The 16,910-nt window shown below is 35.2% G+C and overlaps 2 protein-coding genes across 5 annotated transcripts in view; one reads left to right on the top strand and one right to left on the bottom strand.

Annotated features, from left to right (window-relative positions):
- Positions 1–7,004, bottom strand: part of LOC149783160 (uncharacterized) — a 90,940-nt gene extending 83,936 nt beyond the window's left edge. For both annotated transcript variants that reach the window (XR_016413561.1, XM_089931399.1), the window contains exon 1: positions 6,651–7,004. Coding sequence is in view for 1 of the 2 variants with exons in the window: in XM_089931399.1 (XP_089787525.1) it covers positions 6,651–6,699 (49 nt within the window). In the remaining variant the exon portion in view is untranslated. The remainder of the gene's footprint in view (positions 1–6,650) is intronic.
- Positions 7,005–7,318: 314 nt separating this feature from the next.
- LOC149783159 (double-strand-break repair protein rad21 homolog) overlaps positions 7,319–16,910 on the top strand; it is a 50,769-nt gene continuing 41,177 nt past the window's right edge. For 2 of the 3 annotated variants that reach the window (XM_089931397.1, XM_089931395.1), the window contains exons 1-3: positions 7,319–7,463; positions 11,710–11,882; positions 13,716–13,945. In XM_089931397.1, the coding sequence (XP_089787523.1) occupies positions 11,739–11,882; positions 13,716–13,945 (374 nt within the window). In that variant the 5' untranslated portion in view covers positions 7,319–7,463; positions 11,710–11,738. The remainder of the gene's footprint in view (positions 7,464–11,709; positions 11,883–13,715; positions 13,946–16,910) is intronic. The other variant, XM_089931396.1, reaches the window with a different exon arrangement.

The following is a 16,910-nucleotide window of genomic DNA, read 5'->3' as shown; positions in this document are numbered from 1 at the left end:
AATATTTATTTCAGCTGGCAGACAGCTGCCCAGCAAATGCAACATAATACATTTGCTACAAACTGACTCATTCTCTGAAAAAATAAAAACTATTAATTTTTTTTATACATCTTTTTTCCCCCTGCACATTTTGAAATTGCTAACTAACATTAAATTCCCATACACTCCCATGCCCTGTTGCATACCATCCTACTACGTCACTCTGAAACAAAGACTACAGGCCTTCCATATCTAATGCTTGTAATACTTATCAGTCATGTACAAAAAAAAAGAGGTCACCTCAAGTGGCCTAAGTGGTTAGAGCTCTGCCTTGGATGCAGGAGGTCATTGGTTCAAACCCCAAATCATACCAAACATTTATAAAAATAACAGAAGACATAAAAATTGTACTCAGCCGCCTCACTTGCACTCAGCATTAAGAGATTATTGTTAGGACAGGTCAGCCTGGTGTCAGTATAATGTGACTGTGTAGGTCATGATCCTACATGTCTGCAACATGATGCCCCAGTGCCGGACATCACAATATGACTTAAATTGTTAAAGCTACCATAAAAATTCAAAAATACACACACAAAATAGAAAATGTCATCTTTGATTCTCAAATGAACAACTAACTGACAAGTGCAATTATCACTAACAAAAATAATTTCAGCTATTGCTTTAGCGCATACTGATAATTAGTTAGTTAACCCAGGTAATGAGATACCCATTAAAATTACCATTATTATTAAAACACCATTATGAAAGCAAAACTATGTTCTCTTGCATACCAGGACCAGGAAATGCTGACTGCAAGAACAAGCTTAAAGACCTAATAATACTTCCTACCTTAAATATTTTCAGCATGTTTTGTTTTTTAATTTCATGGTGTTTGTTTTTTGCAATCATATCATATGTTTTAGGTGTTGTCTAATGTTGTAAAGCAATTACATCTTCTAAAGATTATGTGCTATACAAAGTCCTATTTATTATTAATGACCCTGGGCCTGGCCAATTATGTGACCACCCCCACCCCGAAATAACACATCAGTGAAACCGGTGTATAGAAACACCGGAATGCAACACAATGTAATATCATATACAGTACCATAGCTGGAAATTGTGAAATTTGTGACATTTTTTATATATAAAGAAAATAACATTTACTATTAATAGTATCAATACAATTTTTACTTAAGTTTATGTTTAATGCTAAATCTATTACTAATAAATACATATTAGTAATGATTTATTAACAATGCCATAATGAATGAACTTCATGAAAATCAGCAATTTAAATAGCCATACAGTGTAAGTGTAACTATCACAAACTATCAAGAATTATTTTAACGATCTAAATACAAAGATACATGCAAAAAATGGCATGTCAAATCATTTCCATATTTATTTTGGAATTTACATCACAACAAAAAAAATTTGGCCTGTGATTCAGAGCAGTTACATTTTCTGTATCGACTGTTTAATGATAATAATAATAAGAAAAAAGTACAAGCAGTTTTCATTTTATGACAGCTTTTCTTCAATACCCCTATGTATCCACTGACAGCAAACGTCAGACCTTTGCAGATTATACAAATTGCAGTGCCGTTATCAGGAAAGGATCAGCAATCACATTATGCATTTCAAACTTCCTTCACATGTTTTCTGCATAATTAGTATTTAATAAGTCACAACACTTACATAATCCCAACTGAGATGCAAATACAAGTCTCTGCAATCACATCGCTTTCCCATGCCTCCTGTCTCAATAGAGCTTCATGTGTCATACGATCTGAACAGTTTTTGTAACGATTACTGAGGCACTCCTGACACCCCAAAACAATTATCTGTAAACTTCAGATATGATACTTATGCCACTTTCCGATCTTCACTCATAATGTTTTATCCATCATCAATTATACTTTTATTTCAGATTCATATATCTTTTAATGAACTATTCTTATTTTCCGTTTCCTGATATGTTGAGTAACTTATACAGGGATAATTTATGTAGCTTTCAAATTACTGTTCGTACTGAAATGTTTTCTCACGTCATCTAAAGATGAAGATATTGAAAACAAATACCTTGAATTATGTACTTACATGACGAACACTGCCATCTTGTTTCAACATAAATAATTGGTGTTTCAACCATACAACTATCTAACATAAGGGGGTTTTTCTGCACAAAGAAAATGTATGCTGTTTTGGTGAATGCTCATTATCCATAGATCTCACATTATGGTTTTTGGACCAACAGTTGAAAGAAGTTCAATTGCTTTCATGTAATGTTCTTACAGATGTTACATTTCTGTAACAGTTCTCGATTCCATAATTGGACTTGGCTTTATGCATGTCATTTAAGATTTGTACGTTATTGTTTTGTTTTTTTGAATACCCAATAAAATCTTCTGATCATATGAGACTTTCTGATAGCCACATATTTAATCTCGAATTGTAATACCGTTTCAATAATCTTGCCTAACCAGCTTCTTTGTACATCTTTTGATCTACACAAGAGAAACACAAGCGTGGAAATTATGAATAAAGGTGTGCAGATTATTAATAATGTTTGTGCATATAATGTCATAAAAATGAACACTGCTGAATTACTTACATTATTCAGTAAGTTTGGATTATAAAATTCATAGTTAACATATAGCAATCAATAAATTTTCCAAATAAACACAATGACAAATGATCTAGTATCAGAATATTTACGCACACTGGACTTTGTAACAACAGAAATAAAGGACATGCTACAGACAAACCACAAATGATCTATGCAAAGCTTAAGAAGAAATATGATGAGGTGATGCGACCCACTGGAATGCAGCAAATACGTGACAAAAAGAAATAAGAAAAATTGAAGGGACATACCATCGGACATAGAAAAACTGTCGTGGATCATATTCAGCAACTTGAGAATATGATTACACGAAGCCATCCTTTTGTAAGAGCTCTAATACGGACTAATGGAAAAACACCATGCATTTTACTTTATGACGATGAACAGCTAACTGATATAAAGAATATGTACTGCACTGGACAGACTGTTGTAGGAGTGGATAAAACATTTAATCTCTGTGGCATACATGTGACAGTGACTTCTTATGAACAACTTTCTGCAATTAGACAGCGTACAGGACAACCACCAATTTTTATAGGACCGGAATTCGTGCAAGACTTTGAGAGTTACTGCAACTTTTTCCATCATTTAAAAATGAAATTAGTAGACATTGATTTGACTAAACTTGTGATTGGAACCAATGATGAAACGTCAATGGTCAAAGACATAATGACCGCATTTCCAGATTCGACTCATGTACTAGACACCTTCGCAAATACACTATGCAAAAACTTAAAGATGACTATGTTGACAAAAAAAGACAGAAATCTTTATTTGGACAAATTATACTGATTTTGGAGATTTTATGGACACTGATGACACAATTTGTTTTGAAGAGAAATGTGATAACATGGACTAATTTTATAGGGAAGTTTCCTCAAAATGTATTGAATTTTGACACTCAAGGCTAAAAAATCAATTACTGACAATGGTAAATGGACCTATATGACTGGATTTAATCGACGACAAATACACTAACAACCATGTGTTAAAGCAGATTGTAGAGTGGAAATCAAAGCCAATGACATAATTTGTATCTCATTTAAATGACTTGGGGGACGGACAGTTCACAGGCAATTTCAAATTTTGAAGATGGACTGGGTGACACAAACTACCTAACAAAGTGAAAAACTTGACACAAGATTTGGACGATTCATTCTTACAGACAGTAAATACATAACATCATCAGACGGACATTCAGAAATCATCGCTCTGAGGACACGTGGAAAGAAACCAGAACAAAGAAAACAGAAACAAAAGACAAGCAAACAGCATAATTTTAGATATGGTACATTGCAACCAATGCACTTGTTGCATGATAATTTCTGATTCTGTTTAAAACCTTGTATGTACTTTAACTTCATTTAGCCAGCTATTTTCATAACCACATACACAGCAAATCCACTGTTTGATTACTATGAAACTAGTATCTTTTCATGCCCACATTTCTAGTTCCTAATTTTTATACGGTTTAAATTTCATATTAATAGGACTTATATCACAATTTTATGGCAGGTTATGTGATGCTTTGTAAATAAACAGGTATAAACTAGTAGGGAGCCCCGAGTGGCCGAGTGGTCTAAAGCACTCACCATTACTAATCACTGCCATCTCACCTCTGTCTGTATCGGTTCGAGTCTCGGATTCAGCCAATGTGGGTATGTGAAAAAGCTTGCCAGTAGCTTCTCGTGGGTTGGTGGTTCTTCCTCCACCATTAATACTGGCCACCATGTATAGCCTATCGTTTGCTGAAAAATGACGTTAAATCGCACAACAACAACAATAATCTAGTAAACTGGAATATATATTATAGTAATGTGTTAATTACTTGGTATATTTGAGTGCTGCACGTCAGGTAAAACTGCACAATGATACGTCATTTTTTGTTCATGAGGCTGAATGCCAAGGCCAAAGATTTATCAGTTTAATTTATATAACTTGGGATGTGTTTATTCTTGTTGTTGCTACATTTAATTTTATTTTGTCTCCGAGTGGGCAAGTTCAACTTGCCTTAGTTGTATATTAATTTGTAAACATTTGTTTGTTATAGATCACTTACAGGTACTATTTTTAGCTGGCCAAACGTATCCCATAGCCACATCCAGTACGGTCATGTGCATTTGATGTAGGGCAACTCAAGTGACCTGCACTTCTTACATGAATTGAACATTTGTTATTTTAGACTGCTGCAGATCTTAGTAAACAATATATGCCATCCCACAAGTTTACGAGTTGAACTCTATGTTTTCGTCAAGTATTTTTAACAATAAATGAGTATCAATTGCTTTATGCTACTGGATTGTGACTCTAATCTTTACTCCGTCCCTCTTATGACTGCATGGCAATCAATAATCCGAAAATAAACAAGTTAAATTGTCTAATTAGCAGCAAACAATGAACACCAAAGGTGTTGTTGTTGTTGTGTTTAACGCCATTTTTCAGCACATGATAGGCTATACATGGCGGCCAGTATTAATGGTGGAGGAAGAACACCAAAGGTGGCACATCACATATTAAGCAGATTCCTCAAAGATTTACCATTTAGTTAATAAATTAAATGGGAATGAAAGTGAATCCCAAAACTGCTTATGATACATTGGATTGGCTAAGGAATTTACTCCCTCTCTCACTCTCTCTTTAGTTTGTAAACTCATCCTGCAATACACTGGCAACGGCCAGTTGCTACAGTATGTGGCTTCTCTGATTGGGCTTGGGATCTGATTACGTTGGCATTGATAATGCTGTGTTCACCTGTCAGCATCCATCCATTATGAAATTAATTATATGCAACAAAGATATTTGCAAGTCCTCATGTTTTTGTGATTATATAGGCTTGAAGAGTCATCTACATAAATGTAGATTTGTACAATTTGTAACTCTGGTCACAGAAGAAAATTGTCCCCACCCCTTTCCTTTCAGAAATGGATCATCCAATTTTGTAAGTCCTATCCAGGACTGCGGACAGATTAGAACAAATTCCAGGGCACCACAACGGTCAGGGGGTCCACCGTTGTTTCAATCTGTGATTCATGGGGGCCTCCTGGTTAATTTATCCTAGGGTCCACAAATCCTGGTGCTCATATCTACTTTTCTCTTTTAGGCAGATTACTGAGCTATTCACTCATGCTTTTTCAACACAATATGCCTGTGAAGGGTGTACAGATGTCAAACCTTTAAAAATTTATTTGAAACTTTCTTCACGAACATGCACTATGTTAATGACAATCGCTTAAAAATTGCCCTACATCAATTGTGCATGAGTTAAATATTGTAGTGGAAAAACCCATATTCGAAATCCTGAAAATGGTCTATATGAAATATGCTCCCAAAATTGTCTTTGTGCATTAATTCAAAAACGGTAGACGGAAATGATCTGACACGCAATTATTGCATGTTTCTTTGCATTTAAACCATAATTCATTATATTTATACTTAAACTATACAGCTGTTTCACCTGCTGGGTTGTGCAAATCTCACACATCTCGGAACTTAAGATAATAAGAAAAATGTAATCATTAATAACCACAACATAATAATCAACTTGAAAAATCAATATTAATGTGTTTATTATTAATTGCTGCAGCATTCAAAATTGCAATGCACACTGTTGATATTAAATTTAGTTACTTTACGAACTGTCGCCAAAATGAGCAGTTTCAAGCTTCTTTTTAGTTTGATGTTGCATCACTTGAACAAAAGAAAGTACATAATAATCTATTATGTAATTAATACTAAATGTCACAAATATGAAGTATACCTACACAACCAATATACACTATGGTATATACGATATAACTGAAGTGCATTTCGGTGTTTCTATGCGCTCCGGCGTTTCGGTGCGTTCCGGTGTTTCTATGCACTTCCATTGAAACCACCAATTATAACAGATGTGAAATCTGCACTATACTCGCTCAAAATCCGGGCTAGAAAAAACAATCTGCCCATACTGTACTGAATAAATTGTGCAAAACTATACAATTACTAGACGGAAATGTGTTTTCTTCACATGACAATACAAGGAGAACAGTGCGTCAAAACCTACCTTGATCCCTCGTTTCACGACAAGCTAGATTATTTTCTAGGTCTTCCATACTGAATCTAAGTTAAATATTTACTACATAAATCCTGCACAAGACAGGTGTAGAAACTTAAGGAATTAATGTTCATCTCAAACCTCTGAACATCACATGTTGATTGCACTGTTTGTTGCATCCGCCATAGCAGTATTCGTATGTCACATGACCCGACTGTATATTTGATGCGTCATCAGTTTCTCCGAGACTACCTATAATCTGTGTTAGTGGGGTTTTCCAGTTAAAATCTGTCTAAAAATTGAAGTATATGATTAGTTATTGCCGTTATATATAATAATATTCTTTCAACAAAAAATAAGCATCTATTCATTTACTTAAATATATTTTAAAGCAACAACTGTCTAAACTGAGTGTTCAACACGTCAATCATGTAATTTATTTCGGGCACTTGCGTTGTTTTGATTATATTCATGCGCATGTTAATACTGTATGCGCATGTTATAAAAATTAAACTTCATCATTCCTTTTTTTAAATTTGTAAATATGATCATTATAATGTATCTTCGAATGGGATTTATATGTACGAGTCTTCAGCTGTATGCGAACCAGTTTTGAAGAACTATTTTTATTGCACTGTGATATGCTAGCAACAGGTCCTGTTTTCGAATCGCTTGTTTGAGCGGGAATATGTGAGAGACGCCATTTTGAGAAGTAGCTATGTTGGATTTCAGGGAAATTACTTGTAACCACCCACCTAATCTTGGTTGATCGCATTGATTTATATTATTTAAGTATAGTGTTGGTTATTATTTTATATCAAGGTAAGTAATGCTCTATATTAAATGTGTTTATGACTTTGAATGAACTGGCTACCTATTATCGCGAGGACGCTGTTTTGACCGCATTATGCAAACAGACCAGACAAGTTTCCACGAGTGTTAGATCCTTTGAACTATTGTGTTAGAACTGCGGCGATCTTATGAATAATTTTCCTTACTTTCTTGTTTATATTGTATAGATTGTTTTTTTTTTTTTTGTCGCTACACATCAATAATAAATATCTTGTTTTGGGCATTTGCCTGTAGTGCTGTACCGGAAGACAGACTTGATTTGTCTCTAACCTAAACTTATTTTGTCAAGAAATGAATTGCCTCTCACATGTTACACTGGCATATTATTTTACGAATATATCTATGGGAAACATATATGAACCAACTTATAAACAATAACCGTAGGTGAAGAATATTTATAACTGGCATGAGTTATCCTTCTTTGTTGCCGTCTGCTTCGTGTTGGGGGTGGGGCTTAGCTGTTTGTTTCTGCAACGTACAGCACGCGTCATCCTGACGCTTCACTTGTAGTACTAATATAACAAATCCTAGGGAATTTAAAATTGACATTGTGAAGCAGTTGACAAATTTCGTTGACGTTCTTTAATTTTGAATTCCCAAATCCCAGTGCTAATGATGTCACAATGTTTTATTGTTTTGTGGCCCAAGCAAATGTTCAATTTCCATAGTTCATTCCACATAACATTTTGAATGATATACTCACTGTCTGTCTCATTGGCATAAGTATTGACATGCACTTAAGAAAATTCAATTTTTTTGTATACGAATGCATGCTGTAAACAGGACACACTTTATATATTGTTCGGTGACAAGCACATTAAGGAAATACCATGGTCAAATTCAACTATAGAGATTCTCACAACATACATAGTTTTAAAACAATTTCTAAATTTCTGCATATTGTGGTGTGGAGTTTACATTTGTTGAACTTGTAGAAAGGGAGGGAAAAGGATAAATACTTTGTTTCTGTCACATTATCAGGGGTCGAGCTAAACTTGACGTTTTGTAGGGACAAGTGTATTCGCCTTTTGAATAGATTATGGGATAAGTGGTAAGGATGCAAGAAACAATATTTAATGTATTGTTTTCTTTCTCTTAATCAAGATTATGCCTCAGTATCCATTTAATATTGGTTTTAAGCAATACTTTATTTTCAGGTTAAAAAGTGCATGTTATGTGATTATAATAAACATATTTTATACACGTTTACAATTATTACATTCATGTCACTTATATTCAAAACTTAAATGCGTTGGTTTGGATGAGGATATATGCAGTATATTTTGGCCATATGGCTTTAAAAGTGCACATTGTAATTAATTGTAGCTAAATAAAATGCTTAATATACAACCACTTTTTTTATTTTTATAAGTTCTTTATAAAATGGCGGCCAGCAAGATTTCTAAATTAGTTTGAAACAACCAGTGTAACATGTATATGGATTAAAGGTGCAAGTAACTTAACCATTTACCTCATGCAAGCGCCTTTGGACACCTTTACTCCATTCGCCATTTTAAGCTGCTTTTCATAGCGCCACCTTCAGGGAAAAACCCCTATAAAATACTACATTCATAATTTTCGAATGACAATTCCGTCAGATGGTTTATGCTTGGTCGCCATCTGCTATTTACAGTAACTGTTTAGTAATATCCACCTTCCAAAATGATGGTCGCGGATTTAATTCAGTACTTACGAAGTTTTCGTGATTAGAATCACAACTATGAAAGGTTCCATAACTTACGTAAAGGCTCTGATATTGATGTAGGCAGCAATTAGTTTTTATAAATTATCAGATTAGATAACTTAGTGATTTAGACGCCGACAAAAAATCTTGTTAATTTTTAGTACGAGAAATGGCAGCTACAGTTGGTCACGCTGTCTCACTGATTTGACGGTGAACAAGTTCTCTCAAGATTTTAAAGCACATAAAAAAATTCTTCCATGGAAAAATAATTACACAGCTGTAAAACTCTTACATTTTTCCACACATAATAGATGTGTACCAAAAATGTAAAATGGTTAAAGTTGTTGTTAAATGTAACATACACTACATTGCTTAACAGTTAACAGGCAGGCCTGTGCATATGGAGTCGAATAGGTAATAGGTGTTCTGTTTATAGCGCACTGCACTGGATAACTATGGTCTATGGGGGAAAGGGTTAATACAATACTGTTCATCCTGATGTCTTTGTTGCTAATTAAACATTACTTGAACTATTCTTACACAACTCACTGAATCATTATTGTCGATCTATGACCAAACTAGACACTTCTTTTTAACCAAATTACACTACCAAGAACATGTTATGTATCTGGTTTTAGAAAATGGGATTTTCTTAATATGACAAATCATTTTGTAGATTTTTTATAACAATCAACTGAAAGGTTTTCAAATTTATTCGTTTATTATTTGCCTAGATACTTATCGTAAACATACATTGGTTAAGTAGTATTTGGTTCACTGCTTTTTTCATATTTTCACAAAAATTAATGTAAGTAAACGACCTTGACCTTACAACGTTGCAGCCCTTTTCGAATTCCCCAACATAGTATTGTTGACAGAGGCGTAGCGGGGGGGGGGGGGGCAGGGGGGTACATATGTCCCCGGGCGCCAAGGTACAGGGGCGCCAAAATGAGGCTTACAACGTTACATTATAATAAGTAAACAAGGGTAATATTCAAAAATGTGATTAAACGGGGAGGGGGCTGGGGCGCCAATTTTATAGTTCGTCCCCGGGCGCAAAATATCATAGCTACGCCTCTGATTGTTGAGTACATTTTTGACTTGCATCATTACATTTTAAGCTAAATCACTTAATAATTAGACTTTGCTTTCTATGAATTGTATACTTTTCTTAATCTATTTGCTGAAATATTTATGAAATCACTATCTAATGAAGTAGCGTTTCCTGGACATGGTGATGTCTGCCGTTATGTCCACTTACAATTTCAAACTGACTTTATAAAGAAAATTACTCAAACATGGCAGGCCTTCATTTGAAACAAATTTAATTAAATTAGTGGTTTTAACCAATTTTTAAAATGCAAATTTCTGTTTACATATTGATGTTTACAGTGTCTGCCTCGTATGCGGGAGGTCGTGGGTTCAATCCCCGACAGAGTCATACCAAAGACTTTCAAAAGTTGTACTAACAGATGCCTCACTTGGTGCTCAGTATTAAGAGGTTAGTGTTAGGACTTAACGACCTGGTGTCTGGATAATGTGACTGGGTGGGACATCATGCTGCATATCTCCGGCATGATGCCCCAGCACTAGACATCACTATAAACTGTCACACTGCAGACATTGTAGTGATATGACTGAAAAATCGTTAAAGCTACATTAAAAATACAAAGCACACACACGTGCACATTGATGTTTAGCTGTCGAAAAAGTTTATATTTTCATCATTTAATGGTAGATCTAATGTGTGGAAATAAAATAGCGATAACTTGCTCGGAAAGGGTTAATGGACTGTTCATTGTTCAAATACATTCTTGTGAATGTGCAATACATGTAGTTGGTTGACGCAGTTGGTATCAACACCACATAGACTACATTTCACCTTAGGCTATAAGACTTACAAAAATGGTACTAACAGCTGCCTCACTATAAACTGCATGGAATCGGGAGGTCACGGATTCGATCCCCAGGCCAAGTCATACTTTACCATACAAAAATGGTACTAACAGCTACCTCGCTAGGCGCTCAGCATTAAAAGGTTAGTGTTAGGACTGGTCGGTCTGGTGTCAGGATAATGTGACTGGGTGGGACATCATACTACATGTCTGCGGCAATATGCCCCAATGCTAGACATCACTAGACACTGTCACACTGCAGACATTGTAGCGATATCACTGAAAAATTCTTAAAGCTACGTTAAAAATCCTAATCACGCACTCATTGGGCTATACCATTATATTATCAGAATTTGCTTTCTACAAGGAGGGAAGATCTTAAAAGTAATGAACTACTGTAACTGATTGTGCATCTTAAACAAATAACTAGCAAAGTCCCTTCTCTAATAGAAAATGGCAAAGTTTACGTATTTTATCCACCCACTTTGGCTGGCCCACGATTATTCTGAATGTAATTTATTTTTGTGATAATGTTTGCCATGGCTGAACACTATTAATAGTTTAGGGAGTTGTGGTATTGTTGATTGCGCCATAGTTTTCTTTTGGTACCCACATTTTTTCCCATCTTTTTTTGTAGGCTAGGATACAGTAGAGAAATTTTGCACCATGTTTTACGCACACTTTGTGCTGAGTAAGAAGGGGCCCTTAGCCCGGATCTGGTTGGCAGCCCACTGGGACAAGAAATTGACAAAAGCCCATGTCTTTGAGACCAATATAGACAGCAGTGTAGAAGCCATCATGAAGCCAAAGGTATAGTATACTGTAGATGTAAAACTGTTGAAGCTTCAGTAAGATTGTGCTAAAAAAATATCCATCATTTACCCTAGATCCGATTTTGGTCTTCCCACCCCCAGATATACCAACTCTACTAGAGTCGATCCAAGAATTAGGCCATCCTTTTGATAAAAATCAATTCTGATCAAAACATGTAAAACTAAACTTTTTGCTGCAGTTCTGAAAATGATCTATTTATGGAATAAATGACAAAATTTGGACAATACAGGCATTATGAAACTCTCCGCCTTGCTTGCTTGGTCACTTAGATACTCATTGAGATGACTAGGTGGGTTGCTGTTACTGTAGTCGCATTAGCACTTGACTTAATTTTGTGACTGTGAGATGGGGTTAAGTTACCATAATCTGATCAAAACAAATTTGAGGAATTCTATGGGTATAAATACCCCGAAAAATTTAATGAGAATTTCTATTGACGGACCCAGTGTTGATAATTTTTATTTCAGGAAGGCATTTAAGAAATGGCCTGGAAAAAATGAGGTGAATATTGATGTGCTTTGAAATGTAATAAGAACATGTAAAGTCTTGTTTTATTCTTAATAGATGAAAAATATGGCCAAAATAATATTTGCACATATATTTAAGTCCTGCATCATGACATAAAATGGCTGAAAAAGTGGGCTCAAATATTTTGATTTGGAAAATTTCGTGGGACAAAGAAAAATATTTCCAAGGGAGGCCCTGCAATGTATAGTTACCGTCTTGTTTCCCTGTGCAGTAGTTTCATTCCAAAAGGAATTATTATCCCACAAGATACTTGGCTGTATTCATTCATGCCATGCCTCATAATAATTCGCTTACTTTTTGCTCAGCTCCACAGTAACATATCCCTTGCTGGTATCAATTCATCAACCTAACATACAGAAGCAGGGGACTAGCTAGACTTGAATTTTATGAAGAAGTGACTTCTCCTTTTGGACAGAACAGGGAGAAGTGGGAGATAAACGAAGCAAAAATGTGTGTGTGCATGTGCGTGTATGTTTTCATCCTCTTTCTTTTTGAATAATGCCAGTAAGATGTCGATGGGTACCTGGGAACTCAGGTACCTGCCCATTGATAATAATCTGGGTAATAAAAAGAACAACCAGGTACCCATTAAAAAAGTTTTCCCAGTTATGATAGAGACACATAATAACGATTACAGTATTCATCATCACAAGCTAATAAGTTGCTTACAATTTACTTGTCATACATGTTCTATATAATAATATAAGGGAAGACACTTCTCACCTTTCTCTGTTAAATCCTTAATCTTTCATTAAACCTGTCTTAAAATTTAAAGATATTTTTAAAAAGTAGCCTTCAGTATGCCTGTGATTTTTGTGATATTACAACGTACAGAAATAGTGTGATGAGCATGGTGATTGGACCGGACAAGTGCACCGAATTTATGTATAACTTTAATACATCTTGTACACCTGTTGATGCCATATCAACTGTTCTGGTGCTGTTGGTTACAAAAAAAAACACTTAATATTTATTGTGAAAATGACACTTGTGAAAACAAGTTCCCTTCTACATCCCTTGGCACAATGACCTCTTCCCTATCTTGTTGCCGTAAAGTGCAATGATATTGACTACTCTAAGTAGATCATAGATTGTTGGAGGACAAGTCCTATGCCAGAGACTTAGATCCACAGTAATCTTGTAACTTCTGATGTTAGAACACCATTTGTAATAATTAATACAGATTGTTATTCTGGGTCATTTTGGTTATTTTAGGGAAATTTCACATACTAAATCAACATTTTGCACAACCTATCAACATCTCACCTTCTCTTCCTACAGGTTAAGCTTGCCCTAAGAACATCAGGTCATTTACTGCTGGGTGTGGTGCGGATCTATTCCCGAAAGGCCAAATACCTCCTTGCCGATTGTAATGAGGCCTTTGTGAAAATAAAGATGGCATTCCGGCCTGGGGTTGTAGATTTGCCTGAAGAAAATCGAGAGGCAGCAGTTGCTGCAATCACATTGCAGGAAAATTTTCATGATTTTGATACAGCATTAGAAGACTTGAAGTAAGTATTGAAATGGTTAGAATTTCTGTATTGATTTTGTCATGATTTTAAACTGTGCAGAAGCCTTATCTTTTGAATTAGCTGGATCAAGATCCATGTGCAGTGCGTTGCTAGTGTTGCAAAAGTAGATGGCTCATCTGAAAAATAGACAATACTTTAATCAAAAACCAGCTTATAAATAAGCAGGATGGGTTTATCATCTTACTTTGTATCATGGTTTAGCAATATTATCTCTGCCAACCAGATAATCAGAAATGCTGCCATGGAGATCGAATTGTACAAAAATTTGTGTGAATTTGCAAACTCTGAAACCAGTGGTACACAAGAACCGTACATGTGAACTATTGCACATTGGACATAATCATTATGTGTTTTCTTTTTTAATACTGAATTAAATCTTTGTCATTTACATTATAATTTCGTAAATTCCACTCATCGTACAAATGTGAGCATATTCAAAAAAGAAAGACTTCCGCTTAAGTATAGCATAAGAGCTAATTTGGAACTTTGCCTGTAGATTAATAGTAGAAAAAGGACAAATCATTGCCACTTTACAAATTTGTAACGAAGAAAATGAGCAATGGAATGCAGCACTCAGATTGAGCACTTCATACTGATTGTAAAATTTGTGGACTTCATGACCATTCAGCAAAAAGTTACACATGTAGACTTGTTATAGTGAGTGTTGAATATAAATACTTTTTCAGTATGTTTTGTGTTTGTATTATGGTTGTAATAATCCACACATATTCATAGCTGCCAACCCTCACGAATTTGGTGTGAATTTCACGACTTTTTCAGTGATTCACGAATTCACGCCGTAAGACAAAAATTCACGAATTTTCCGATCCTCAATTATTTTAAATCTTTAATAAAATAACCGATTTCCCGTTAAGCGCTAGTCGTGATATTCGCAGTTGCCGAAACGGTCCGGTACCGCTGGTCACGATATTAGTAGATCTACAGCCGATTAGTACAGTTGGCCCAGTCATGAGCATTTTAGCCTATTTTAATCTATATGTATAAGAGTAGTTTTACAAATGCTTTTGAGAGAAACTGGGGCCTAACCGGAATTTTGCTCCGCGCATGCGTCAAAACACCGATTCAAGTTAACGTTCAGCATCACATGTAAGATTTTGAAAATGTCTTCCCCGCCAAGGAAAAAGAAATGTATTACTCAAAAAGTGAAGTTTAATTTGGAATATATCAAAAAGTGGCCGTGCATTCTGCTGTTAAACATTGATATTCATTGATGCTTTTTGCACTCAGTGTGCCATCGCAGAGACGATGTGAGGAAGAATGTCGGTTGCAAAAAACACGTAGAAGTTGGGAAAATTAAGAATTCGCAGATTTCAGCTCTGGAATATTTTAAACCATTGGTGGAAGACCCGCAGGCTACCAACACTTAAGCTTTATTTGTGAGTTTTCTTGTGTCGAACACAATCTACCTTTATCAGCTGGAGGCCATGCTAAACATTTGTTCTGACATATGTTCCCGGACTCGAAAATCGCTTCCAAATTTTCCTGTGGAAGAACGAAAAATGCTGCAGCTCCTGTGCATTCCTCACAGCAACAGTGACAGCGAAAGAGTATTTGCTTTAGTGAGGAAAAATAAGACAGACCTCCATAGCTGCAGAAAATTTGTCAGAAATTTTAGTCCCCAAGATCAACCAGCAGGCAAGAAGTCGGAACTGTTTAGAAAACAAATTTACAATCAAGCAGTTGAGGAAGTTCAAGTCTGCCACAGTATCATGTCTTGATAAATAAATATTTCTGCATATATGTAGTGTTTTATTTTTATTTTGCGAACTTGATATAGTGTAGTATTGACGGTCGGAGTAGTCAGAGTGGACGGAGTTATTGTCATGGTATTCACGAATTCGTGTCCAAATTCACGACTTTTTATCCCTGTTTTCACTAATTGTGAGCCTGGAAGGTTGGCGGCTATGCATATTTTACCAATTTTTGCCAGATATTTTGACTTGCTGGTCTAGGTTTGTTACTAATATAAATGTAAATTTTTCGCAGTGTAATATAAGTACAGCACATACTAGCTACGATTTCGTAGCCTCAACAAAGTTGCTAATATTAGTAATACATAAATTACACTTAATTTTCCTCATATTCTGCCTCTTAAAAAGCTTCAGACAATAGCAGATAAGTGCTAAATGTAATATTTGAATTATTGGACCAAAGAGATAGGAAAGGCAACCATTACTTTTATTGGACATCGTGGTTTGATTTGCTGGTGTCTCACGGCAAGAGAGATTGCTGCTGTATCCATTTGAAATTGAAGAAAACAGTCTGAAGATTACATGGAGTTGAGATAAAACTAGAAGTCTTTAAGCTCCATGGGTTACGGTCTGCAGTCTTTTAAATTGTATTGGAAGTAATTATGGTCTAAGTATACTTTTAAAAAGATTTATGCACATTTCCACATTGTCAATTGCAGTACATAGAATTTCATTTTTACCTTATTGAAGTCTGCTAGGATTGGCAGGCCTGATTTGTCTATCTGTTACTTTCTGCATTCTGAAACTTTAATTCTAACTGCCTTTTAAACTCGACCACTCTTCAAAAGGTTTATAACCAAATTTCATTACCTTGAATGACTTTGTCATTGTCAGCAGGAGACAGGGGTCTGCTGAATTTTCTTCTTATATTTTTGATGCAAAGAAAATGTTAAAATGCACCTCTATATCCCCTCCAGCAAAAAAAGCAAGTCTTTTTATGCTATCATGCTTTAGTGTTTACCATTATCCTATATATAAAATATAATGTTGTAAAATGAAAACCCCTCTCACTCTAAAGATAACTATTCATTTTATTGTTCATCCACTTTCTTAGTCAAATGTGTTTCTTGTTATCCAACTATCCATTTTTCTTTTTTGACGCTAGCATCTTTTTCCCCAGGGTAAAAAAAAGTTTTACACAACTTGATTTGTGCATCTTGAACTGATTTAGC

This window comes from Sinohyriopsis cumingii, chromosome 14, assembly GCF_028554795.1.
Source record: "Sinohyriopsis cumingii isolate HCF-2022 chromosome 14, ASM2855479v2, whole genome shotgun sequence".
NCBI lineage: Eukaryota > Metazoa > Mollusca > Bivalvia > Unionida > Unionidae > Sinohyriopsis > Sinohyriopsis cumingii.
This window is presented reverse-complemented; position numbering and strand designations above follow the sequence as displayed.